The sequence below is a fragment of the Onychostoma macrolepis genome, chromosome 21, assembly GCF_012432095.1.
Source record: "Onychostoma macrolepis isolate SWU-2019 chromosome 21, ASM1243209v1, whole genome shotgun sequence".
NCBI classification, from domain to species: domain Eukaryota; kingdom Metazoa; phylum Chordata; class Actinopteri; order Cypriniformes; family Cyprinidae; genus Onychostoma; species Onychostoma macrolepis.
Window position 1 is genome coordinate 10,405,592 of NC_081175.1, and position 23,867 is coordinate 10,429,458.

Consider the following 23,867-nt stretch of genomic DNA (forward strand, 5'->3'; position numbering starts at 1 on the left):
CTGTAGTTTCCAGTAAGGGGTAAGTTTAGGTGTAGGGTTGGTGTAGGGTGATAGAATACGGTCTGTACAGTAGAAAAAGCATTATGCCTATGGAGAGTCCACACAAGGATAGCAAACCAGACATGTGTGTGTGTGAGTGTGTGTGTTAGATATGGAAGTGATTTGTTTACATGTGATGACCTCTACAGCAGAGGGATTTGGACAGGTGGGATGTGTTTGTTCAGAAATAATGGTGCTAATCTAGTGCCTACAAATGGGACACATGAGCCTCTCATGTGCTGTCAGTAGCAATCGTCACATTCGTCCATCCCAAACCACTGATTTTCCAAATTGCTTGTTCTATGTAGGGTTGCGGAGATGCTGGAGCCTATTCCAGTATCTCAGTCTGTAGATAAGGAAGCACCCTGGACAGATGGCCAGTCCATCACAGAGCTCACACACACACACACACACACACACACATTCAAACTTTTCGCTCACACCTACAAGCAATTTTACAGTACACACACAAAATGGCATCACAAAATAGTGATTTGAGATTTTTGTTGGGTGAGTGCATTGACTTTGTGGAGCTCAATGTTATCTTATGCCCAAAAACATTGAATTCTACAGAAAAATATGCCAATTACATCTGAATAGTGTTTTCTTTTTTGGAGTCATGCATTGCCAAAATGTTCACCACCAGAGGTCCCTCTCTTCATAATATTACTGTGCATTATTTCAGTGGTTGATTGCATACATTCACACACATATTTTATTTTTTAATTTGTTCACTATTTCAACTACTTTCATCAGTGGGTATTATATTATCAGTCTGATGATAAAGATTCCCATTACTTCCCATCTCTTCACAGAATGTCTTTGCCCTCTTGATCACTCTGCTTTGAGAGTGTGCAGCGCTAGCTGTGGTCAGTTTTAACACTATCTACTTGGATCCTTGATTCAGCATCAATATAAAACATGTCGTGTGGTGATCTGTGTACTGTGTTGTAGCGTATTCTTTTAAATAGTGCACAGCAGTGAAAAAACTGGTAGCATGCAAAATTGCTTCAAATACAGCAATTGTCATTAAAGGGATAGTTCACCCAAAACTATATTTTGTAATCATTTACTTGTCCTCATGTTGTTCCAAATATGTACGATTTTCTTTCTTCTATGGAACTTTTGAACAACATCCAAGTGTTTTTTTTTTTTTTCTTTTCTGTCCACACAATAAAAGTCAACGGGGCTCAGTGTTGTTTTGGACCCCATTGACATTCATTGTGTGGACAAAAAGAGTCAAACGGGTTTGGAACGACATTCAGGTCAGTAAAAGGGTAAATTACACCTTTAAATGTGTAACCACTTTTGTTTGACAGTTATGCTAGGAGACAAACAGCCAAAGACAGCCATCCTATCACTCTTCCTAAGATGAATGATTTTTCCCTTAGCATATCCTCTTTTGTTTGACAAGAAGACAGAAGTAATCGTCATAGTGCCGGTAGTATTTGCATAACGACAGTTTAGTACGTTTTATGAGAACATTGTCTAAACACAAGACACTCATTAATCAATGTTGGTGTTAACTGTACTGTATACCCGGTTACTGTTCCTATAAGTAGTTCACTGTTCTCTACTAGGACTAAAACAAATTTACATTAGAATGTGTACATTCCCGAGCTCTATGTATGTCGATCTTGCACATACATAAAGGTCTTGTACACATGGAGACATATATTTACCTCTGGCCTAAATGGAGGTTGCCATAGTGCTTAACAAATTACTGCAATTATGCTTACTGGGCTAATTGCCCGTGGGCACCAGCTGGGCAGCAGTGGTTAGGAAAGGAGGTATAATTCCATTCTGAATGACACAGTCAGTGGGAAGATTGAAAGTGAGGATGCTAGAATGGACGTGTGGTCTGTCTCTTAAGGAAAAGTCTTTCAGTCACAGTGGTTAGACCAGTCTAGCTTGTATATTGTCAACCCACAAAGGTCAGTGATACATAAACGTTGCCTGCTAAGCTGATGAAGGAAAGGGGCAGTGTCTTTCTTAATTGTAACATAGACAATATACATGGAAATAAAAGGATGGAGAAATATGCTCAAACAAACACCAAATATATAATATATTATTATTTAAGTAGAGTTTGTTCAGTGATTCGTAATGCTCATATCTGCATTTGGAAGGTATAATTATGCAAAAGTAGGCCTCTAGTATAACCATGGAGGCATCACTGGAATCGACTGAAATTTAATTTGAATGTTTACACAGGGTGTCAGTCTGTATTTGAGTCCTTGATACTGTTACATTAAACATAATGTTGGTTGTTTATGGAAATGACAACCATATTTTAAAACCGAACTTGCGTCCGTAATTTTTCAGGACTTACAATCACATTTTCAGCAAAGCCCTGTTGCGTCCTCTTTCGAAATTGAGTCTCCCCAGACAGCAACATAGTTTTGGCCCAGATCCAGCCCACATCTGGCCCGTGTGAAATCCATGTGGGCCAGATGTGGGCCGGATCTGGGCCGACTCTGCTTGCTGTCTGGGAAGTGATCCCATGGTTTAAAGAATATTTAGGTCTATTCTCTTTAGCTCCTAATTACAATTCCTACAATACGACCATTAATGTCTGGTTTAGTTAGCTTGAGAACTAGAACCGGTAGTGATAGGTCTATCTGATTAGCCTGTTTGCTTACCTTAGTTGTACACCACACATTTGCACTTACACATCATGCATTCAAAACAATCTTTAATGTTAAATTAAGTGTGAAATGACACAGAGATGGGGCAGTGCAGCTGTGGAAAGATTGCTCTCTCATCTCTTCCTTTTGATAGATTTATTCCCTATCAAAGTAAGCTCAACCGTACGGTAGAGATATCAGTTAAAGGGTATACTTGAAAGTCAGTGGGGTCCAAAACAACATTGGATGCCACAGATTTTACTCAATGGACAATACAAACACATTTTTAAAATATCTACTTTTGTATTACAAACACTTTAAATTGAGTGTGTATGGCTAAATTTATACTGTCAGTGTTTGGGATTAAAGGGATAGTTCACCCAAAAAAGAAATTCCTGTCTTACCCTCATGTCATTTCAAACCCGTAAGGCCTTCGTTCATTTTCGCAACACAAATTAAGATATTTTTGATGAAATCTGAGAGCTCTCAGACCCTGCATAAAGTAATTAATGACAGAATTTTCATTTTTGGGTGAACTATAATAGCCTATCTTCTATTGTTTTCCACAGAAGAAGAAAAGTCATACAGGTATGGAATGAAACAGGGGTTCCCTGTCAGAAATGACAACACCAGTGATGTTTTGTAGTAATATATTTGCCTCTAAATCGGTTTCCTCAGGATTGTGCCAATATTACAAAAGCTAGCCTTTCTTCACACAGGCTAATCTGAAGATACATTTTATGCCCTGCATGCAATCCAAATTTTACACACCTAAAATGATTGTCAGCAACTAACCAATGAGGGGGTGTTTTAAAATCCTAAATGAGGAATCCACATTTTTGTCATTTCCATCACTTTCACACTGACAGACAGAAAAGGCCTCAAAAGAGACATATTAACTAGCCCTGGCAGAGCATAGAAGCCCTAACCCCTCACACTTCACACTCTCAGGTAATCACACTAGAGACGTTTTGAGTGCTGCAGCTGATTGACTTGCTATCACTGATTTTCAAAGGCTAGCAATCACTTTTACAATGACTTCATATCAGAGCTATGGTGTAATTTGTTACAATGGAAACTGACACGGAACAATGAGCGACTGGGGAAGGTGAAGGTAAGAGAGCGAGAGAGAAAGAGATTTTCTCTTGTTTGGAACAAATTGCATAAAGGTGAGGTTCTGACCTCTGACCTGAGAAACGGCCAGCTGAAGCAACACACAGAGTTAACCCTAAAACAATTCAGAGACAGGGATCAGAACATTGTCTTTTGGCTTTAAGAACCTTAGTAATGGCGCAAAACAAAATTGTTTTCAGAGAACCCATTACTGGCCTCACTGGCCCTGTCCATAATCTGAATCTTGATTTCAGTCAGCTGATTACTGATTGGTCCATTTTGTCTGTGTACAAATCAAATTCTTTATTTCAGATGTAACTATCTAGACATAATGGCCTTGCCATTATGTAAGCATGGGTGTCAACAATATATGGTATGATGAAAAATGGTGAATTTGCTTTGCTCTGTTTGCTATGAATAGTTTCAACCCAGCAGGAGTCACATCAGAATTCAAATGACTCTAGAAGTACCGCTGAGAGAATGAGCGAGAGCTAGAGAACACAAGTAAATGACCAAATTGTGGAATGATGAAAGTGAGAATGCAGCTTCAAAGCTATCAGAAGTTATAACACAGCAATACGGAAAACCAAGTGCAGTTCTGACCAATCAAAAGCAAGTAAATACACCTAAAGAAAAGGCCATATGGGAACTGTATAAAAAAGAAAAGGGGCGATGTGATCATATTTCAGGTATTTCTAATAGAAATGCATAAACAATTTCAAATATTCTGAAATAAACCCCTTTAAACAGAATCCAGTAATTATGGTCTATATAATATAATATCAAATATAATGTTTCTTTAAACTTTATTGGTAGGCCTACACTTAAAATGACCCAGAGCACTTTCATTCATTTCACTCATTTAGATCATCACAGAATGAATCATGCTAGAATTTCCTCATATGGAACTGATGAAAAACAAAGTTTAGTGGTAAACTAATGAATTCTGCTATTTGCAAGCGCCTTAAGCACAGCTGCACAGAACAGGACATTCATGAAGAAAAAGCACACAGAAATAGCCATAATCTGAAATGCTCAAAAAAGAAATAATAAGAAAGGGTCCATCCTCTAAGACTTAAGTAAAACTTATGCTATGAGTCAATTTATGTTAATCTTTACAAAGCAAACAGTGTGGGAAACAAAGGCATTTAACTGAAGCGCGCATTGACGTCTCCACACCGCGTGCTAGATCATTTCACCCCTTTCAAAACATAATAGTCTTCTATTTAGCGATATTCAGGCTCAATTTTCAACAATTAATTACACTGGATTGGCAGCGCAAAAATGTCAGTAGCCATGAAAAGGATTTGATTTCAATTATCTCAGCTCAAAGGGGGTATGATTTCCGAATACACTTAAGCAAAATTATAACAGGACTTTGCTCCCCAGAAAATTGGGTGTGTTTAAAGAGTGATTATGTGGTGAATGGACGGGTGTTGAATGGGAGTGAATGCTCCAGGCTCCCTCTGAAAGGCACTCAATTATCCCTGATTGCTCCCCTTCACAGTGTAGCCAGTGGAGATACCTGCTATTGCTGTGATTGGGGAGAAATTTACATGCAGCACTTTCTACTGAGGGAAACAGAAAGGGCTGCAGGGTTAAAGATTTTCAAAAGACAGCCGAAGGGTCAGTTCAGCAGATGTGGTAAAGCGGTAATCGAGGAGAAGTAGGCATAACAGGTCATTAAGGGGTGGTGGCGAATGAGAAGACAGGGAAACAAAAGAAACATCAAAAGTGGTTAAGGTTGCATAGCCTGTATGTTTAAAGATAGCATCGTCTACATGTTCCATGAGGCACTACTTCATGTACGAATTCAGAACATTTGAATGAAAGCCTATACAGTCAAATGCAGTCTGTCCAATATTTTCCAAACCTTCACTCTTTCTTTATAAATTATAGTTTTCATTTCTTCCAGTTATTTGCTAAGAAATATATGGTCTCGCATGCCAAGTTAGAGAAAGAATTTGCTATAGCAAGGTAGGTTCATTCTGTTTCTTTTCAGATGTAATTCTCTTTCTTTTTGACAGCTTAACAGTGGGATTCACTCATATATGTATGTACTTGATGAACAAGAGAAAAAGTAAACATTTCAGAAACATGACTGTTGAAATCTACACTGATTCAACCCTTATAAGTCTGTGATGATGCATATCACCAGTTATTAACTTTGTAAATCTAGCAAAGTATCATTATTACAGAGAACCAGTTAATGTTGCTGCGTGAGTGTTTCTAATACAACAGATGATTGAAAAGGCATAGAAAAGTTATGTTGGATTTTTTCTTTTGTTATTAGATTAGAAATTATTTTTTTGTTGTAGTTTTGGTTCACCATTAGAAGTGTACGATATGATGACCTCTGCTTCTGAGAACCCCGGTAATGTGAAAACGGTCCATTACCACGTGACCTAAAGTCATATTATAGATATAATATAATATAATAAGTGTCTCCAAACTCTTTTGGGTGCTCATATAACATAATAATATACAAAATAAAAGAACATTTTAAAGAAGAAGAAGAAGGTGGCTTATAAAGACACCTGCACTTCTGTAGGAATTGGCTACTTGCTATAATCTTGATCCTCAACAAGTCACATATAACCACAGGTCTCACAATAGCCAGCCTTGAAAATGTTCAGTTCCTTTCTGTAGCCTATAGAGTCTCTTAATCCGTGGTTGGTAATCAGTGGTTTAAATTGACCATTCAGACATTTTAACATGTTAAGCCCTACGTCATTAAGGGTAGACTTCTGAATAGTGGTCTCTGAATAGCGTTTCAGATCTTAAGTAGGACATTATTTTCTGTATTATTCATTGCTTCGATGTTAGGTCAAATATGCCCCACACTGGTCCAACGACATGCTGTTCTCTCACTGATCAGATAACAAATCACCGTATACTCCAAACTAATTGGATGAAGGCTTAGTTCGAAGGAGTTAAACTAGTTTAAAAAGTAGTTTACGACTGGCATAGACTTAACAAGCCTCCTTTGACAAGGAAAAACGCAAAGCAGGAAGCTGAGGTAAGCGTAAGCCTCTTAATTTGCGTGAATAGTGAAAACAAGTATTTGGCATAGATTACATGGACACCTATGGAGGTGTTGAAGCTCTAAATTTTGCCTTTCTTCACAGCAATTCCCATGGCTGCAAAAATGACCATTTGTTCCTATAGAGAACTGGAAAAGTAAAAATCATTATAAAATAAACCATAGCCTACTGATCATTTTGTTCATCGTGGGTATCATGTGGTTTTCGAAATTCCGTCAATAATTTTTGTAGCTAAATCTGTTCATCTGATCAGTTCCAGTCACGCAACCAAAACATCGATACATCTGCCAACTAAAGAGGCATATTTAGCGCACGTTGAAATACATATTTTGGGGTTGAAAGGTTTCTAGAAAAAATCCTTGGTTTTCTTTTGGCTATGATGATGCAAAAAAAAAAAGGCTAGTCAGAAATGACACAGTAAGCCTTTATAAATTTTGTAACCTGTCCATCGTCCATTTATTTAAAGCATTAAATACAGAAGAAGTTTTAAGACGACACAAAACGTTTCTGTTTTTTACTTTCACATTATCTTATTTTCCTTGGCTAATTCATCAAGAGAAGCATATGGATATTTTGTTTATTTCCCTGAATGGTGGCTCGTAGGTTTAATAAAATATAATAAAGCTCATGGTGATGCAACATAGCCATATACATAAAACTATTTTAGTACTATTCTGTGAACACAGAAAGTGCAGCCTTAAAAATCCTAATATTGTATGGTGCAGAATAAATACATGTAGAGTAAAACATCCCTTTTACTGTTACAGAACAAACCTTGAAAAAGTGTTGGATGTGTAACAGATTAAAAGCAGCTTGTTCTGTTAATTTGTTTATATATAGCTGTTTGATGATTGTTTTATCCATTTCCTAATGAAAACAGGATGAAATTATCTAAAAAGATCATTCAACTAATGAAAAACAAAACAAAGCAAACATTCAGCACTAATTAACAACCAACATTAAGCAAACGAAAAAAGCTTTAGAATGCTACAGTTCAACTTCCAGAGACTGAAAACTACATGTGTCTATTAACCTATTAATAATCACCTAACTCTCCAGATATCAGTGCTTCTGCTTGACTTTGGTCTTTTGCCATCTTTCAAGTGAGAGTGAATTTTAGCACTCCTCTTTTCCAGCCGTCCCAGCAGCTGTGATGTGAGTCAGCTGAGCAGAATGCTCCTTTGCTTTGAGACGCAGTGCTGCTATGCTGGAAGCGCGGAGGTCCACAGTTGGGGATGAAGGTAAGGGTGGTGAAGAGGAGAGAAGGTTGTTGGTGAGGTGGGAGCGTTGAATTGGACCCTCGATGGCAGGAAGGGGTATCCTTTGCAGTGCCATTGGACCTAAGCTTGTAAAAATTCTGATGAGAAATGTAACAGAATATTATAACAATTATGAAGTGTGAAAGGTAAGGTATAAACTTAATGGTTTGTGTTGAACATGCAGATGAAGCTCACCTTCCAAAAGTGGGGTTGATGAAAGCGGGATGTCTAAACATTGCCGCCCCTAACAGAGCATTGAAGCCATGAGGGGAGGCAGGGTTTAGGGGAGGCTGAGCCAGTCTTTGGAGGGGGGCAGGCCAAGATGAATCAATAGCTGGATGTGGGTTTGGGACAAAAGGATTCCCACTCAGGTAATGACACAAGGACTGTGCAGCAGGGGGGGTTCCAGGATAGTGTAGGCTCAGAGTGTGTGACTGGACCCCTGCCTTTTCCCTTTTCCTCCATTTTGCACGTCGATTTTGGAACCAGACCTTGAGAGGAAACAATGCTTCTGTCAATTACGAGTAGTTACAACTTTTTTTTTTTTCTACATTTAGTAAAGAATTACTGTCACTATTGTCCCCTTAGTGAAGGCCCGTATTAATCTTGAATGGAATAATGTTGGTATGACAAGAAATATACAAACTTGTCTGAGAATATCCGTTAAAGAGTCCACCCAAAAATGTCAATTCTGCCATTTACTCTCACAGTCTTTCCAAACACAACGAAATGAACACTACAAAAATATCTTTTGTATTCCTGAAGCAGAAAGAAAGTCATTCTAGAGAGTAGCCTAAATGATGACATAACTATCATTTTTGGGTGAAAGTTGTTTACTGATGAAGGTAGTTTATAAAAAAGGGGGTTAAAAATATACACTATTTAGTGGAAATGTAAAGGAAAATGGGCAATAAATTTTTAGGCCAAAATTGTGTGCAATTTAAAATAGCCTAAATAAATAAATACGCGATTCTCCAAAACATCTGGATAAACGAATCTTTTATAGGCGATTCTTAAATATGACGTAATATCTAACAGATCTTGTTAGATTTTACGCTACTTTTTCAGTACAATGTATTATGTATTGAAAAAAAGCTGTTGAACCAAGTCCACAAGTAGCCTAAATTGTTGCAACGATGTAGCAAAGGATACGAATGGCTGTATGGGCTGAATGTGAATCTTATATATTTTATATAGCCTGTCGCATTAATTGTTGCTAGCTTAATGTAGAATTTTAATTAAAAAAAAAAAAAAAAAAAATATATATATATATATATATATATATATATATATTAAATTTAGCCTAAATGCATATAGCCTAAATGTTTTAGACTTAACGGCGACCTTTTGAATTTAGAATTCATTGATGTGATTTATTTGTTCAATGTTTCTATTCTTGTTGAGATATATTGAGCCCAGTCGTGAAAGTGAATGTTGAAAAGGGTGTGATAAGAAAGTGACTTACTTGCACTCGTGCTTCTGTCAGATCAAGTCTCATTGCTAATTCCTCCCTTAAATTAGAGAGAGAGAAAAAAACAAGTTTCTTATCTAAATTTTTTTTTACTAAGATTGACCATGAATTTGACTAATTATTCGATTGCATTCTAGTGAGAAATATAGGCCCTACAAACAGCTCCTGTGATACTGAAACTGTTAATGTAAAGTTAGCCTATTGCAACGAAAAGAAGCAGCGACAAAACATAATTTATCGGCTTAAAATACAACCGCTAAAATCGAAATTATTATTGTATGACTTTTTTCATATGGCTGCTTTTAATATATATATAGCCCAGCTACTGAAAATGATGAATGATGTTGTCTTAAAAGAAGATGAAGACGAATGGTGTCTTCCAACCATCAACCATCAATTAATCACTTTTCTTTCTTTTTTTTTTTTTTTTATATATTTGCATAGCTAATATTAAAGCATTATCGTCTACAAGTTGTTGGTGTTGCCGTTACCTTGTGAAAACATCTGGATAATGAGTCTTTTGAAAAGCTCTTTCCAGCTCCTCAAGCTGATAGCTGGTAAATGTGGTCCGGTATCTCCTTTGTTTTCGTTTTAACATCCCATCTTCAGTGTCACTTCCCGCTGATAAAGTAGTTTCCTCGCTGTTCTTCAAATAAGCCTCCCGTTTTTGCAGTCCCATTAGACCCGGAGACACAGTTGTCTCTCTATATAGTCTTTCATTGTCGGGTTCTTCCTCTGGTCTTGGCGTGGCACTAGAAGTGTCTCTACAGGACTGTAGAGAAGCATGCTCCTGATACGATCTAGCATGACTGGTGTTTACAAGCGAGGCCTCTGTAATTTTTAATTTTTCACAAGCTGTGTGTAGCAGTCTCGGGCCCCCTGCCTCATTTTCGTCTGTGTGAATGGAGTCTGTCAACGGGGCGAAGGGGCGGCGGAGCTTCGGCGGCAGGTGCATGTCTGGTTGAAGGGGCCACAAACTGTTTGGTGTTGCTGCAAGAAAAAAAATAATTTACCTAAATAATTATCAACAGGATAAATTAAGTTACAGATAAGAATACTGATCATCTAATTAAACTTAGAGGATTCCTCTAAAAGACCACTTTTAGTGTCCATTCTATAATTTCACAGCCTGTCTGTTTTGTATTTAATTAGGCTATTTAGGCTATTCTTTACATTTATAGTTAGCTACGCTATAGCCTACTTATAACTGCAAATTGTTGTTGTAATTAATTTGAGCTAATAGCATGCAATATTTGTTACATGGACACTGTAATGAACTTTGCCTATATTTCAAGACCATTAAAATAGGCTAAATTCTAATGCAAGGCAGTAGCTTCAGCTATTGAAAACCATTGTTATTTACAAAAAAAAATTGTTGAGTTTGTAAACACAACTAAAACAGAATCACAAAATTAAACAAGAAACGACTAACCTTTAACTTTTAAGGGACTTTTCCTTCCTAGAATACTGTCGATGCAGTACGAGGACAACAGAGTAGGTGATTTACATTTGCAGTTTGTTTGATCTGGATTATCCCCCTCTGCTCCGTTGCTCATATCTCTGGCTTTCATGAAGGCTACAGAAACCAGTGATCCATTGGGCGCTGACTGGTCGTTGCGAGCGCACGCCGACCTTTGTACTGATGCTTCAGCTTCCAAAACTCAGCTGCAGCATCTGATTGGTTCCGCGGTGAAGGGCTCTGCCTCAGGCTGCGCGATTCAGTATATATATACTTATCAATTCTAACTTTACACATTTAGCCTAAACATTTCATATTTCATATAATGATAATAATTATTCTTAATATTATTATTATTATTATAGGTACTATCTAGGCTACTTTTGTAAGTGCATATTAATATAGCCTATATATAATATTAAAATATATAGCTAAAAGTTGCCTGTATTGACTAACCAGTTATATAATTATTAATTTATGCTCGAACAAAATTACCAAAACCTATCGTGTTTTTTATTCCTTAGCCTACACCTAAACCAATTTGCGTGCACATTCAAGTAAACAAAAAGAAAGAAAGAAATATTATTAGAATATATATATATATATTGAAAATATTATATAATATTATTTCAAAGACTAAATTCTTTATCAGCATTATTACAGAACTGTCACAGATTTATAATTGTACACAAAGTTTATTGTGGAATTCACTCAGTTCACTTCTCCGTGAGCGCCATCTACTGTTTATGATGACATTTGAAGCCGACATATTTACCCTTTCAATCACATGCATGAAATTAAAGGTTAAAATGAGAGTGAAAGAAAGTTTATCACGAATCACCAATAATTTCCAAGTTACAACGTTGTCAAAAATGTAATGTTGAATTAAAGTTAACCTTTATTATGTGTAAATTTTATAGTTTGTGTAAAACTGTAGTTTATAGTTTTGTGTCAATTTTATATATTGTACGATTTAACCCATAGGTCGATTTTAAACGAAACAGGTTAAAAATAGCATGGAATCATATTTACAACATAATAGTGTTTAAACGAAAACAGTTCTCATGGTCACGGTCTCACGGTCACCATGGAAACAATGCACAACTTTGTATAGCACAACAAAGCGACGTGAAAAATGGCAGCCAGATACGAAGTAGCAGAAGAATCCGTTGACGGTCCATATTACCTCGAGAAAGTTTTAATTCCAGAAGACTCTGAGGATGACTATAAATACGACGAAGTGACTGTCGACGACGAATTCAGCATACCTGAGGGGGAAGAGGACTTGGAAACTGCTGTTAAAGCAGTGCAGGATCAAACTGATGCCACCGAATGCACAACACAGACTCAGAGGGTCAGCTCGGCCAAACATCCAGTTCCCAAAATACCTGAGGTGGTGGATGACTTTGTCCGCAATTATCTGGTAAAAATGGGTATGAAAAGAACATTAGACTGCTTCCAAATCGAGTGGTTTGAGATGATACACAAAGGCTTAATGAAAACAGACCAAATGGAACTCGTCCCTGATGTCTATACACACAACCAGCTCCTGGACAATGAGCTGAAGAACGTACAAAGAGAGCGGGATAGTTATAAACAGGCTGCATTTGAAGCTGGAGAAACCATAGTAAAACTTCAAAGAGAGAGGGACTTTCATAGGATGCAGCACAAGCGTGTTGTTCAAGAGAAGAATAGACTTATTGAGGACATTAAAAAGCTGAAGAAACACTATGCATCCTACGAGCCTGCTCTTAGGCAACTGAATGAGAAGTATCAAACAGCCATGAGGCAGAAGATGCTGGTTAGTCTGGAGAGAGATAGAGCTGTCAGTCAGGTTCAGAACATAGACAGCTCTCTTCATACCGAACATTCTTCCCTAGGAACCCGGAAATCTGCTAACACGCAAAGAGAAAAAATCCAGAAGAGTCCAGAAAAAGGTGCACACCTGCCATGTGACATTGCATCAAATGATGCTATAAAAGACCCCAACAAAAACACAAGGCATCCTAAAGACTCTGAATTCCCAGCAAGCACTCGAGTCAATCCCTACTTGCCACAAATCAAAGCTCTTTCCTCACTCAACACCAAATCAGCCAGCTTCTCTCTCTTCAAGTCTTTTAAAGCGCACACGATGGCAGTGAGCTTCCTCGCTCTCCATCCTCGTAAAATGATAGTAGCCTCCTCAAGTGATGACCAGCTTTGGAGATTATGGGGAATACCAGAGGGAGAGATGATCATGACTGGCGAGGGTCACACTGATTGGCTGTCATCCTGTAGTTTCCATCCCAGCGGTGGTTACCTGGGGACCACAAGTGGGGACACCACAGTTAAAATTTGGGACTTTGCTCAAGGTCGATGTGTGCTCAGTTTGGAGGGACACATTCACACCACCTGGGCCTGTTCCTTTCATTCCTGTGGTGATTTTGTGGCGTCTTGTTCTATGGATAACACGGCTAAAGTGTGGGACTTGAATAGCGAGCGTTGCCGATGCACTCTGCGTGGACATGTTGACTCGGTGAACAGCATTTCTTTCCTGCCTTTCTCAAACATTCTACTTACCTGCTCAGCAGACAAGACCCTCTCTCTTTGGGATGCCCGTGCTGGATTGTGTGCCCAGACTTTCTACGGGCACAAGCATTCATGCAACTATGCCACCTTCAATGCCACTGGTGACACAATTGCTTCATGTGACTCTTTTGGGGTGGTCAAATTATGGGATGTGAGGAATGTCTCAGCAATGGTGACCATGGACACTGGGCCTCATCCCAGCAATCAAGTGGCCTTCAATCCAAATGGAAGAATTCTAACGGTGGCGAGTAATGATGGCACTGTTAAAATTGTAGAAGTGGCATCTTTACATACGTCGAGTCTAATAGCTCATGAAGATGCTGTTCAGAGCATCATTTTTGACCATAAAGGGGAATACCTTCTATCTGCAGGCTCGGACGGTACAGTTCATGTCTGGTCATAACAATATATATTTACAGTGCTTGAGAAATTGTTTTAAAATTGAAATACATTCTGACATCCTTTGTTATTAATAAATATAAAAATAAATTTATTTGTTTAAAAAAAAAAAAAAAAATTTCCTGTACACAAAACTCTAATCTCTGGAAGAATTTTATAATAAGATTTAAATAACTAAATTAAGCAACTATTAAAAAGCAATGCATGGCAAGACTTTTCCCCCAAAAAACATTAATTTTTATGTTCCTTTACATTCACAAGCATAACTGAACATTTATTTACTCATGATAAATATAAATTTATTTAAATGTTCATTTTATTTTATGTTCTTATTACGTGATTTGTATATACCAATTTTTGATAACCTGCTCTCAGTCTGAAATGACTGTAATGTTTTCCATATGTTCCTATATTTTCTCTATGTTGAATTCAGAGAATTAAAAATGTCAAACCACTTGTGGCAAATAAAAATCTGATACAGTTGTTCTCCTTTGTAGTCTAGTTATCTTCATTGCAATGCCTATTTACACTGCCTGTCAAATGGAACATTAAACATTAATGATTTTTAAAGTATTCAGAAATATTCTGTCACTGTGCTTGGCAGTGTATGTGTATTCATCAGATGTAGCCTAGCCCACTAACATTTAATCACAGACACACACATTTACACAAAAAAAAAGTTTAAAAAAAAAAGTTTGATACAAATAACAATAAGGAAAAGACAAAAACAGTATTCCGTGATAAAACCGTTATTGCAAATACAAATCTGATTAAAAAAAAATATTCTCCTTGTCTTTGGGTGGCGCGTTTGTGCCAGCTGATGTGAAGCTAAAGACGGAAGTGCGTATCTACAAAAACACAGACACGCCCCCTCATGTTATTGGCGCGTGTGGCGGACTGGAGCAGAATGATACATGGTGATAAGCATATTTATTCAAATCGTTAAATATTGATTGCTGCAATAGATTGAGCTTTACGTACATCTGCATGCTCGAATCAATGATTTAGTATGAGAAAAATCGCTGAATAATCATTCACGAGACTGGAATGTAATTTCACAGCACGCGCACGGAAACATCCTGTTGCTGATCATGTGTCTGTAGATATAACGTTATAACAACTGGCTATAATATATTAAGTTTTAAAAAATTACATTTCTCGGTGTAGTTAAGTCAAGGGTCACTTTTTTTCTCCGCAAAGATGATGAAAAGCGTAGGAAAGCTTTTTGGGTTAAGGCGAAAATGCCCGCCCCCCAAGTCGCGCATTGACAAAAAAAAGACTCGCGTGAATCCCATCGATCGTATGCTGGATGACAGCGACGAGGGCTCGTACAACAGCACCACGAGCATCAGTTCAGAAAGTGAATACCAGAACTCCGAGGAAGAGTCCGGTACCTCCGACAGCTCTTACCGAGCACGCGAGAGCGACGGGGATGACAGCAGCGAGACGGACGAGAAATGCGCCGTGCCCCGACGACAGAGGAAAAGATCCGCCAGCGCGCCTCCGGTAGACGACAGCGATTCCAGCGACTCTTCCAGCGACGTCGGCGGAGAGCCGCTCAGGAGAGTGTTGCAGAGAAAACGACTCAGGCTGCCGGAGGACTCCGAGGACGAGGCTCTGAGGGAGAAGAAGAGAGAGGCAGAACTGAAAGAAGCTGCTGCCAAGAGAAGAGAGAGAAAGAATAAACTCATGGAGCTGTCAAAGAGAAGAAAGTCAGGCACCCCGCGGCGTAGGCGCAGGACGTTGGTAAGCTGACAAGGACAGAACAAGAAAAAGTACAAAACAGCAAGCAAACATCACTTTTCTGGGTCAAGCACCATAACCTCTTTAGTCCTTAGTAGAACACTACATTTTAATTAAGTATTTACATTTGCCATGCAGATACTGCTATTTCCATGTTTCCATCTTACATTGCAAACATTTGACCAAACAGCATCAAACTTAACACGTTACTTCAGGTGCATGATTTACAAATGTATGCCAAGTTTTAGGAAAATTGGTCATCTGTATCCATCCGTCCATTTTCCATGCCACCTCTTCCTCTGCAGAGGCTTGGAGACTATTCCAGCATCTGAGCCACAGGCGGGGGGCACCCTGAAGTGATGGCTAGTCCATCTCAGGGCTAAAGTCTAGTCATTTTGTGCATAATATATTAAATCGAAAATAAATTAGTAATAATCCATTTTCATGAGGTTGCCATGTTGATTTATTTGTCCTGTCTTCAGTGACTTGAGTGAAAAACATGTCCACGTTTTCTGTCAATCGGCCATTGTTAACTTTATACTTTGGCCACTGAAATCTGATTGGCTGATGGTGACCATTGTTTTAAAAAAGGGGTCTCCAAACTCGGTCCTGGAGGGCCAGTGTTCTGCAGAGTTTAGTGAGTGAAGTGACATATGGCCAAGTATGGTGACCCATACTCGGAATTTGTGCTCTGCATTTAACCCATCCAACGCGCACACACACTGTGAACACACACCCGGAGCAGTGGGCAGCCATTTATGCTGCGGCGCCCGGGGAGCAGTTGGGGGTTCGGTGCCTTGCTCAAGGGCACCTCAGTGGACATTCACTCCCCCCACCTACAATTCCTGCCAGCCCGAGACTTGAACTCGCAACCTTGGATTACAAGTCCGACTCTCTAACCATTAGGCCACATTAGCTCCAACCCTAATTAAACACACCTGAATCAGTTAATCGATGTCTTATTAGACATACTACTGTAGAAACTTCCAGGCAGGTGTGTTGAGGCAAGATGGAGATAAATTCTGCAGGACACTGGCCCTCCAGGACCAAGTTTGGAGACCCTTGTTATAAAAGATGCAGTTGTCCTCATAAACCCAGTTATGACGTCAAAGATATTGCATACACAATTTAAATTTCAGTAATTTGATAAACCCTAGGAGTAGTTTACAATATCCAGTACCTAAAATGATGGGTAAGTTTCCTTGTAGAAATTAATGGGAAATTTCTCAGGCTGAGGAATTCATGAATATGAAACGCTTCTTTCTGTGACACATGGTTCAGGAAAATCTCAAATAAATTTTTTTATTCTATAAAACCACCATAATTAATGTGACACTTTCATTCCATGAGTATCTTTTAATACAATACAAACAAAGATGTTTAAACCATTTACAATTTACACTGTTGAGCAGTTTTAGTCAAAATGGTGAACAAAATCATGTTACAATAAATAATGGTAATGGTGACCAAAAAAATATTGGTTAATAACTGGATACCTTGTCTGTTTGTTGTTTTCTACAGGGTTCAGAAGAAGAGGAAGAAGAGGAGAGAGAGGAGATCAAGGAGGACAAAGTCGAAGAGCAAAGTAAAGCAGACGATTCTGATGATGAATCTAGTGTGGAAGAGAAGGGGAGTCCTCTGAACAGCAGCGAGGAGGAAAAACTTGCTGATAGTAGTGACAGTCTGAAGGATTTTATTGTGGAGGAAGAGGGACAGAAAAAGGACGAAGATCAGCAGGAAGAGGGGGAAGCCAAAGACAAGGCCTTTCTCTCTCAACTTCCACGCCAGTGTAAGACCACGAGATTCTGGCTTTGGTTTTTCTTACAATTTGGTATCCCAATATGTGTATAGGGTAAGTCATTTTTAAAAAATCTACTGTTTCCCTTCCCATTACAGTTATCACAGGATCTCAGCTCACCCACTTTCAGGTGGTGGTCAAGGCCTTGCTGATCAACGTACTGGACTCAAGCTTCCTCAAGTCACTTTACAGTATGTTCTTCAAGTTATTCCTTATCTTCTTTGCACTGGAGATCTCTCTCTCTCTCTCTATATATGAATATTCAGCATCGATAATTGATAAGAAAGCACCAAATCTATTAGAATGTTGTCTAAAGGATCATGTGACACCGAGTAATGAAAATTCAACTTCATCACGGGAATAAATTACATTTTAAAATGTTTTTCAATAAAACAGTTCTTCTAAATTGTAATAATATTTGTAAACAATGTTAATATTAATATTAATGTTAATATTATTTACTGTATATTTACTTCCAAAATATTAAAAAGTCTTGCAGACCCCATACTTTTGAATGGTAGAGTATATATATATGTATATCTGACTTCGTGTTAATGACTCTAGACGGCGAACGAAAAAAAAGATACGCCCAGGAGATGAAATCATCATTGCTTCATTTTGACGAGCGACTGGTCCTTCCACGTCTGGAGAACCTGAAGCAGAGGAGCCGCTGGAAAGACCGTTACAAAGTAAGCCCTTTGTGTTTTTCATGAAAAGATGACTCATTTTTGAGTACAATTGATTGCTTTACTATTAGTCACATGTATGTGAAGTTTAAAAAAATGGTGTGGTGTAGATTGCTTTCATATCTATTTATCATTTTTGTTTATTGAAAGGAAAGGGTAGAATGTTATCCCAAATTGCGGGTTATGATGACAAGGGTCCAGACGAAGGGATGTGAAGCCTGTGAGCTTCACAGAACGGGGCGCTTCACTGTGCGGCTCTCTGGCCAGTTGTACCACAACAACACCCTGCAGGAGGACCAGTTCATGCCTGATGATTCCCAGGTTGTTTTCCATGCAAGTCACACATACAGTTTAACCATAAATTGTTTGAGCACCACTTGATGGAATTCTTGTTCATTAACAATTGCAGAGTTTCTTTGTTGGCTCTGTCTGTGCCAGTCGTACCGAGGTCTACCATGCCCTGAAGCACTTCAAATACCATCTGTTTGAGAGGTGTCGTACAGCTTTAGAAGCTCAGAAGGAAATACAGGAAGAAGATACAATAGAGGATGACGAACCAGTTAAGGACACAGTCAACAAAGTGTTTCTTAAACTCCAGGATGGAGGATGGATCAGCGAGGTGTGACTATGTAACCACCTTTTGTGTCTTTAAAAAATATTTAAATATGCATAAGCAAACTGATTCCTGTTTTCTTTCTATCCATTTAGCAATACGAGAAGTTTCAGGAACATCTCAATTCTGCTGATTTCTTCCAAGAAGAAAAGCTGGACTGAAAGTGTTGAACTTTCCCCAATGGCATCCAATCTGCAGTTTTATTTCTGTAAATATTTTAGTTTTTATGTCGTTATGTAAAGCATGGCTAACTTTTGAGTTGTTAAAAAGTGTGTGCCCTGAAGATCTAGCATTTTAATTTTGCAATTATACTACTGTGTAAATTGCTTCTGCATGATAGATATAAATCCAGTACTGAGAAAATATACAAACAATAATACAACCCAAAATGTAACAACTTTGTCCAAATTGTGAGGTTTAAAAAATGGCAGTGTATTTTATCCTGAACATTGTGCTTTCAAAGATCTGTATGCTGATTTTATGCTTTCATTTATAAATAATCTCATTCTAACGCTTCTGTGTAAATGCACCCAAGTTATTTTACAGTGTTTCGGTGTTCTTGTAATAAACAAGATTCATAAACAGGTTCTGTTAAATGTTCATGTTTTGAAACAAAATTTCTGAATTCAAATTTAACATTTTATTAGAAACCGGGGTCAAACAATGCATATAACACAATCTACGGGCTTGAGGTGAAAATAGTGCAGAAACGCCATCCTCACAGGATACCAAGCTTGTATTCGGTCATGATATGAGGATCACCCATCATCTCACTTTGGACAGGATCTGGGAGGGGAAAAAAAAAATTAGTATACTCCACAAAATAACATTCTAATTACATTTAAGCAATCATAAGTACCATATTTCTATAAAGCAAAAATCATGCATGGAACTAAATAGGTCATAACTTTGAAGACTTGAAAGCTAACGCGTGACGAATGTTACATACCATTGAGGAAGTCCTCAAAGCCAATGGTGTCATCAGAACCTCTGAGGGTATCCAGGGCCAGATTTGAGCTTGGCAGGAAGGGCAAACGCTGAATCTGCAAGCAAACAAATGAAAAGTTTAAATACAATAGTCTTCCATAATGAGTATAGGGCGTTTACAGTATAATTTACATGTGTTTATGACACTTGCTCGCAATACCTGTCTAGCCGCTCTGTACTCCATCTGTAGTTTGAGGGGTGCATGGAGACCCTGGATGTTCCTTAGTGTGTTGAAATTCATCTTGTCCTGGTTGAGCTGAAACTGATTTCACATAATACAAGCTAGCTGGTGTTACACTTTATTTTAAGGTGTCCTTGTAATTACACAAGTACAAAGCAAAGTGAAATAACAGTTACTATAGGATTAGGGTTATCTGCTTGTAACGATGCATAATTTAGTGTTATTAATACAGATACATGTAACAAAAACAGGAAAAAAAAAAAGTTGATCATAAACCTTCACAGCATGTTACACTGTGTTCTACTTAACATTGCATTGTTGGTTTCAATACACACTTATTTAGCAAATGGCATAAATAATGTTAATTTTTCATGCTTGCATATTTTAAATATTATAATCACTAGAACTTTTTTATGCAATTAAAACATTATGTAATATATTTTTGTACTTGTGTGATTATTTAAGATGGTGTTCATCAATACATATTTTAGCATGAGCATCATCATTTACTACCAGTAATGTTCTGTAATATCATGTATTTACACATTTAAATGCATTTTGTAGGATCACGTACATTGGCGATAGACTGAAGAAGCCAAATCTTAAACCCAAATCTCATCGCCAATTTCAAACTGTATGGCAGCCCTTTGTGGATTTCCTCAAAACTGAACTCAAAAGTGTATTACTATTGTTCTCACTGTAGCAACTGAATTTACTCCAATAACGGAATTGAATTTTACCATTATGCTTTGATTATGTTAGATAATCTTGACTTGTTTTGTTGAGGTTGCTATGGTTGTATTGTATCGTATTGTTTGGTTTCCTTTGTACTCTTAGGTTTGTATATTATGTATAAAAAAAAATAAAATAAAAAAAAGCCAAATCTTAGATTCTACTCACATTTTTCTCAGAAAGCTCCAATGGATGACTCGGTAGCAGCTCATTCTTTACACTTGAGAACCTATGATCGCAGCAAAATTAAGGATTTAGAATACAAAATAGGCAGAAACAATCATTTACAGGTTTATATGACCAGAACATACCCTCTGCGTAGAGAGTCCTGAACCCCATAAGGACCAGCCTGTGGACACAGACCTGTCACAGGAACACTGTCCTTCAGCTGAGAACGCAGGCCACGAGTATTCTGCAGAAAACACAAAGTATTTCAGAAACATGCACAAAAGGAAGCTGATGTAAATAAAAATGTACACGCCAGACGGGCCTGAAAGAGTGTGAATGAGACAGTCACCCCGTTACATTAACGTTTTCAGTCTTTTTAGGTAACGTTAAGACTACAAACTGAAAGTAAGGCCATGACGCATCACAATTCATTAGAAGCTAACAACTTAGTAACAAAATAAGTTCTGATATTTATACATTTCTGTCGCGGCAAAAAATAAAACATGGAGACATCAAAGTGCAAATTGACTAATTATTCTGTCCTGGAATATAAATAAACACAACGGCTCGTTGTGCTATGCTATGTTAGCTAGCTAATTACCGGCACGGCACAAATAAGTACTTTATTAACGCTAAACGCACGTTTCACACTGTACGAAGAGCAGAAAACGAACACACACCACCACCCTATAAATTGCAACAAAAGAAAAGAAAGCACTAGATAACAAACTGGAGCTCTACACTACCATCTTCAAGCAAGGTTCGTCTTTACGATCAGCATAAATTTACTTCCGGTCAATGTCGGAAATACTGTTATCATGTGATCACGACGTATGAAATGTTTTTGGTCTCTGTTTTTTTTTTTTTAAAGAATACTCTTATGCTATTATTAATGACAACATATACCTCTTACGGGGATGTTTAATTGAAAAATACTAACAAAAATTACCTGCTCCTCGGATGATTTTAAGTAGGTATCTGCGCAGCGCTTAGCTGTGGAAGGGGGTATAGCTCAGTGGTAGAGCATTTGACTGCAGATCAAGAGGTCCCCGGTTCAAATCCGGGTGCCCCCTCAATGAGGAAAATTTTTCTTTGTCTTATGTCTTGGTATAATAATCATTGCGTGCATAGTATTATATGATTTGCTACCATTTATTAATTACAATTACCGTTGCCCAAAAACCGTCCCTGAGAAATATTAACCAAAGTCAAACATGTGGTCATTAGGCAGTGTAATAAGTAGGCTATTTTCGACATCAGATGATACACACAAAGAAAAGACAGCCAAAAGACACGAACAGCAGTCTGATCTGAGAACTGTTTTCCCCGCGAGAAGGATGCGTGTCCAGTATTTCTGGCGCTTGAACCAGCGATGCCAGTCATTCCTGAATTAATCTGTTGGTGGCGCTTTCTTTTCAGTCAGTTGACCAAAAGAATCGAATTGGTTCGGACCGGTCTCTCACTGAATCATCTGAAGCCGATTTCTGTTGAAGTATTGAGATATTTAAGGAGCCATAGAACAAACAGCGCTGGATGGGGTGGTGATGGGAATTCTTTTTTAGGGAGCATTTGGCTCAGCTCTTCACTTAGTGCTCTGGCTTTAATAATTCAGCCATATTTAGCAACATTTTGACCTGACTGGTAGCCTATGTGTGCACAAATATAAATTAATTATTTAATGGATATTCATCACAAAAAGTTTAAACAACATGCTGATTTTTTAGAGGTTAGGAAAATTTGAAAAAATGCAGTCACTCCTGTGTAATGCGAACAAGCAGCTATTGCCACCCAAAGGTAGGTGTGTGTGTCTGTGTTTGCCCGCGGTGTCTTATGAACATGAGCTAGAATGATCTTTGGCCATTCCCCCCTTTTATTTAGCTTTTTCTTTTCTGATCTATAGCTAAACTAAAACCACACTAACATCCATTCAGACAAGAGAAAACATAGCTAGCCTAGCAATGGTAGGATATAGAAAAACTTAAGGGTATAATTAAGGAAGCAAATGTCAAGTTGGGGTAAGTCATTATATAATTTTCTACCATTTATTAATTACAATTACCATTGCTCAAAAACCCTCCCCGAGAAATATTAGGCTAACCAAAGGCAAACATGTGGTCATTAGGCAGTGTAATAATTAGGCTGTTTGCATTTTAAATTGTTCACTATGTGTGTGAAGTGAACTCAGGAAACTGAGGTGTTTGAAGTGTTGCTAGAAAGAAAAAAAAAGCATTTCAGAACTTCTGCTGTGCAACAGGTCATCTGAAAACCTCTTGGTTATTTCCTTGTCTCTGCCGACCCTTCACCCACACTTTGCTGTGCAAATGAAAATGATATCATATACATTCCTGTGTTACTGAATGTATTTGAACCATAATATAGCCTAATGCATATTATCCTAACATTTTTGCTGATACCAGGAACAATGTCTCAGGATACTCCAGGTAAGACTTTAACATCATTTACACACAACTTGGTTTTGCATTCATAAATTGGTCTTAATTTGACTCAAGACCCAGTGCATGTATACTTTACACCCTGCTTTTTCACATAAAACAGCAGAATACCAAAGCAACATACCATTGTAATTTTTAAAGCAACATTAATTAAAAAAAAAAATAATAATAATAATTCTTGTTTAATTGTCCAGTGAATTATTCTGCCATTGAAGAAAATACAACTGTTAAGAACAGTTGCTCAGGAAAAGATCCTCTCATCAGTATTTCTATAGCACTGTGGCTTGGTGTCATCACGTCTGTGTTCTTTCTTTACTTGTACTGGAGGCACATTAATCGCAAAGCAAGGTATTATTCATTTGCTTTATTTGTTCTAGCTACATTATAATAATAATAATAATAAAATCCACTCGTATAAAGATGTTTCAGCATGTGCATATCAACTTCATTCTCCAGTGTACATAATTCAGAGATGGAAGAGAAAACTACGGATCATACATTCAAAAAAGGCAAGCAACAATAAGTAA

General features: G+C 37.9%; 4 protein-coding genes and 1 non-coding gene across 6 annotated transcripts; 3 read left to right on the forward strand and 2 right to left on the reverse strand.

Moving 5' to 3' along the window:
• Positions 1–7,270: 7,270 nt before the first annotated feature.
• Positions 7,271–11,301, reverse strand: arxb (aristaless related homeobox b). Of its 2 annotated transcripts, none has more exons than XM_058758581.1 (5): positions 10,986–11,301; positions 10,045–10,543; positions 9,548–9,593; positions 8,278–8,573; positions 7,271–8,163 (listed from the first exon to the last, which is right to left on the reverse strand). In XM_058758581.1, exons 1-5 carry the CDS (start codon positions 11,122–11,124, stop codon positions 7,923–7,925), a joined length of 1,221 nt encoding a protein of 406 aa, XP_058614564.1. In that variant the 5' UTR covers positions 11,125–11,301; the 3' UTR covers positions 7,271–7,922. The 2 variants fall into 2 exon arrangements, with proteins under 2 accessions (XP_058614564.1, XP_058614563.1); XM_058758580.1 differs by having other exon boundaries at positions 7,271–8,180.
• Positions 11,302–12,037: 736 nt separating this feature from the next.
• On the forward strand, positions 12,038–14,462 carry LOC131529155 (sperm-associated antigen 16 protein). Its single transcript, XM_058758708.1, has one exon. It carries the CDS (start codon positions 12,148–12,150, stop codon positions 13,981–13,983), a length of 1,836 nt encoding a protein of 611 aa, XP_058614691.1. The 5' UTR covers positions 12,038–12,147; the 3' UTR covers positions 13,984–14,462.
• Positions 14,463–14,825: 363 nt separating this feature from the next.
• On the forward strand, positions 14,826–19,403 carry ccdc82 (coiled-coil domain containing 82). The gene is made up of 7 exons (XM_058758709.1): positions 14,826–15,725; positions 17,244–17,511; positions 17,619–17,711; positions 18,085–18,209; positions 18,357–18,527; positions 18,616–18,825; positions 18,915–19,403. The coding sequence occupies exons 1-7, from the start codon at positions 15,180–15,182 to the stop codon at positions 18,978–18,980; spliced, it is 1,479 nt and encodes a 492-aa protein (XP_058614692.1). The 5' UTR covers positions 14,826–15,179; the 3' UTR covers positions 18,981–19,403.
• Positions 19,404–19,444: 41 nt separating this feature from the next.
• On the reverse strand, positions 19,445–21,698 carry pomp (proteasome maturation protein). Its single transcript, XM_058758711.1, has 6 exons — positions 21,634–21,698; positions 21,031–21,131; positions 20,888–20,948; positions 19,967–20,068; positions 19,769–19,862; positions 19,445–19,605 (listed from the first exon to the last, which is right to left on the reverse strand). The coding sequence occupies exons 1-6, from the start codon at positions 21,634–21,636 to the stop codon at positions 19,538–19,540; spliced, it is 429 nt and encodes a 142-aa protein (XP_058614694.1). The 5' UTR covers positions 21,637–21,698; the 3' UTR covers positions 19,445–19,537.
• Positions 21,699–21,888: 190 nt separating this feature from the next.
• trnac-gca (transfer RNA cysteine (anticodon GCA)) lies at positions 21,889–21,960 on the forward strand. Its single transcript has one exon. It is a non-coding gene; the product is annotated as a tRNA-Cys (tRNA).
• Positions 21,961–23,867: the final 1,907 nt, after the last annotated feature.

What these genes read in the sequence shown, in the direction of transcription:
- arxb (XM_058758581.1), bottom strand. Translation starts at nt 11,124, where the DNA reads ATGAAAGCCAGAGATATGAGCAACGGAGCAGAGGGGGATAATCCAGAT. An exon ending in AAGTCCCTTAAAAGTTAAAG is followed by an intron (nt 10,544 to 10,985) that starts GTTAGTCGTTTC and finishes TTTTTCTTGCAG; the next exon opens with CAACACCAAACAGTTTGTGG. An exon ending in TGACAGAAGCACGAGTGCAA is followed by an intron (nt 8,574 to 9,547) that starts GTAAGTCACTTT and finishes TTTCCTCTCAAG; the next exon opens with GTCTGGTTCCAAAATCGACG.
- pomp (XM_058758711.1), bottom strand. An exon ending in CAGGACTCTCTACGCAGAGG is followed by an intron (nt 20,949 to 21,030) that starts GTATGTTCTGGT and finishes CTGCGATCATAG; the next exon opens with GTTCTCAAGTGTAAAGAATG. An exon ending in TGGAGCTTTCTGAGAAAAAT is followed by an intron (nt 20,069 to 20,887) that starts GTGAGTAGAATC and finishes ATGTGAAATCAG; the next exon opens with TTTCAGCTCAACCAGGACAA.
- ccdc82 (XM_058758709.1), top strand. Translation starts at nt 15,180, where the DNA reads ATGATGAAAAGCGTAGGAAAGCTTTTTGGGTTAAGGCGAAAATGCCCG. An exon ending in GGCGTAGGCGCAGGACGTTG is followed by an intron (nt 15,726 to 17,243) that starts GTAAGCTGACAA and finishes TGTTTTCTACAG; the next exon opens with GGTTCAGAAGAAGAGGAAGA. An exon ending in CTTCCTCAAGTCACTTTACA is followed by an intron (nt 17,712 to 18,084) that starts GTATGTTCTTCA and finishes TAATGACTCTAG; the next exon opens with ACGGCGAACGAAAAAAAAGA.
- LOC131529155 (XM_058758708.1), top strand. Translation starts at nt 12,148, where the DNA reads ATGGCAGCCAGATACGAAGTAGCAGAAGAATCCGTTGACGGTCCATAT.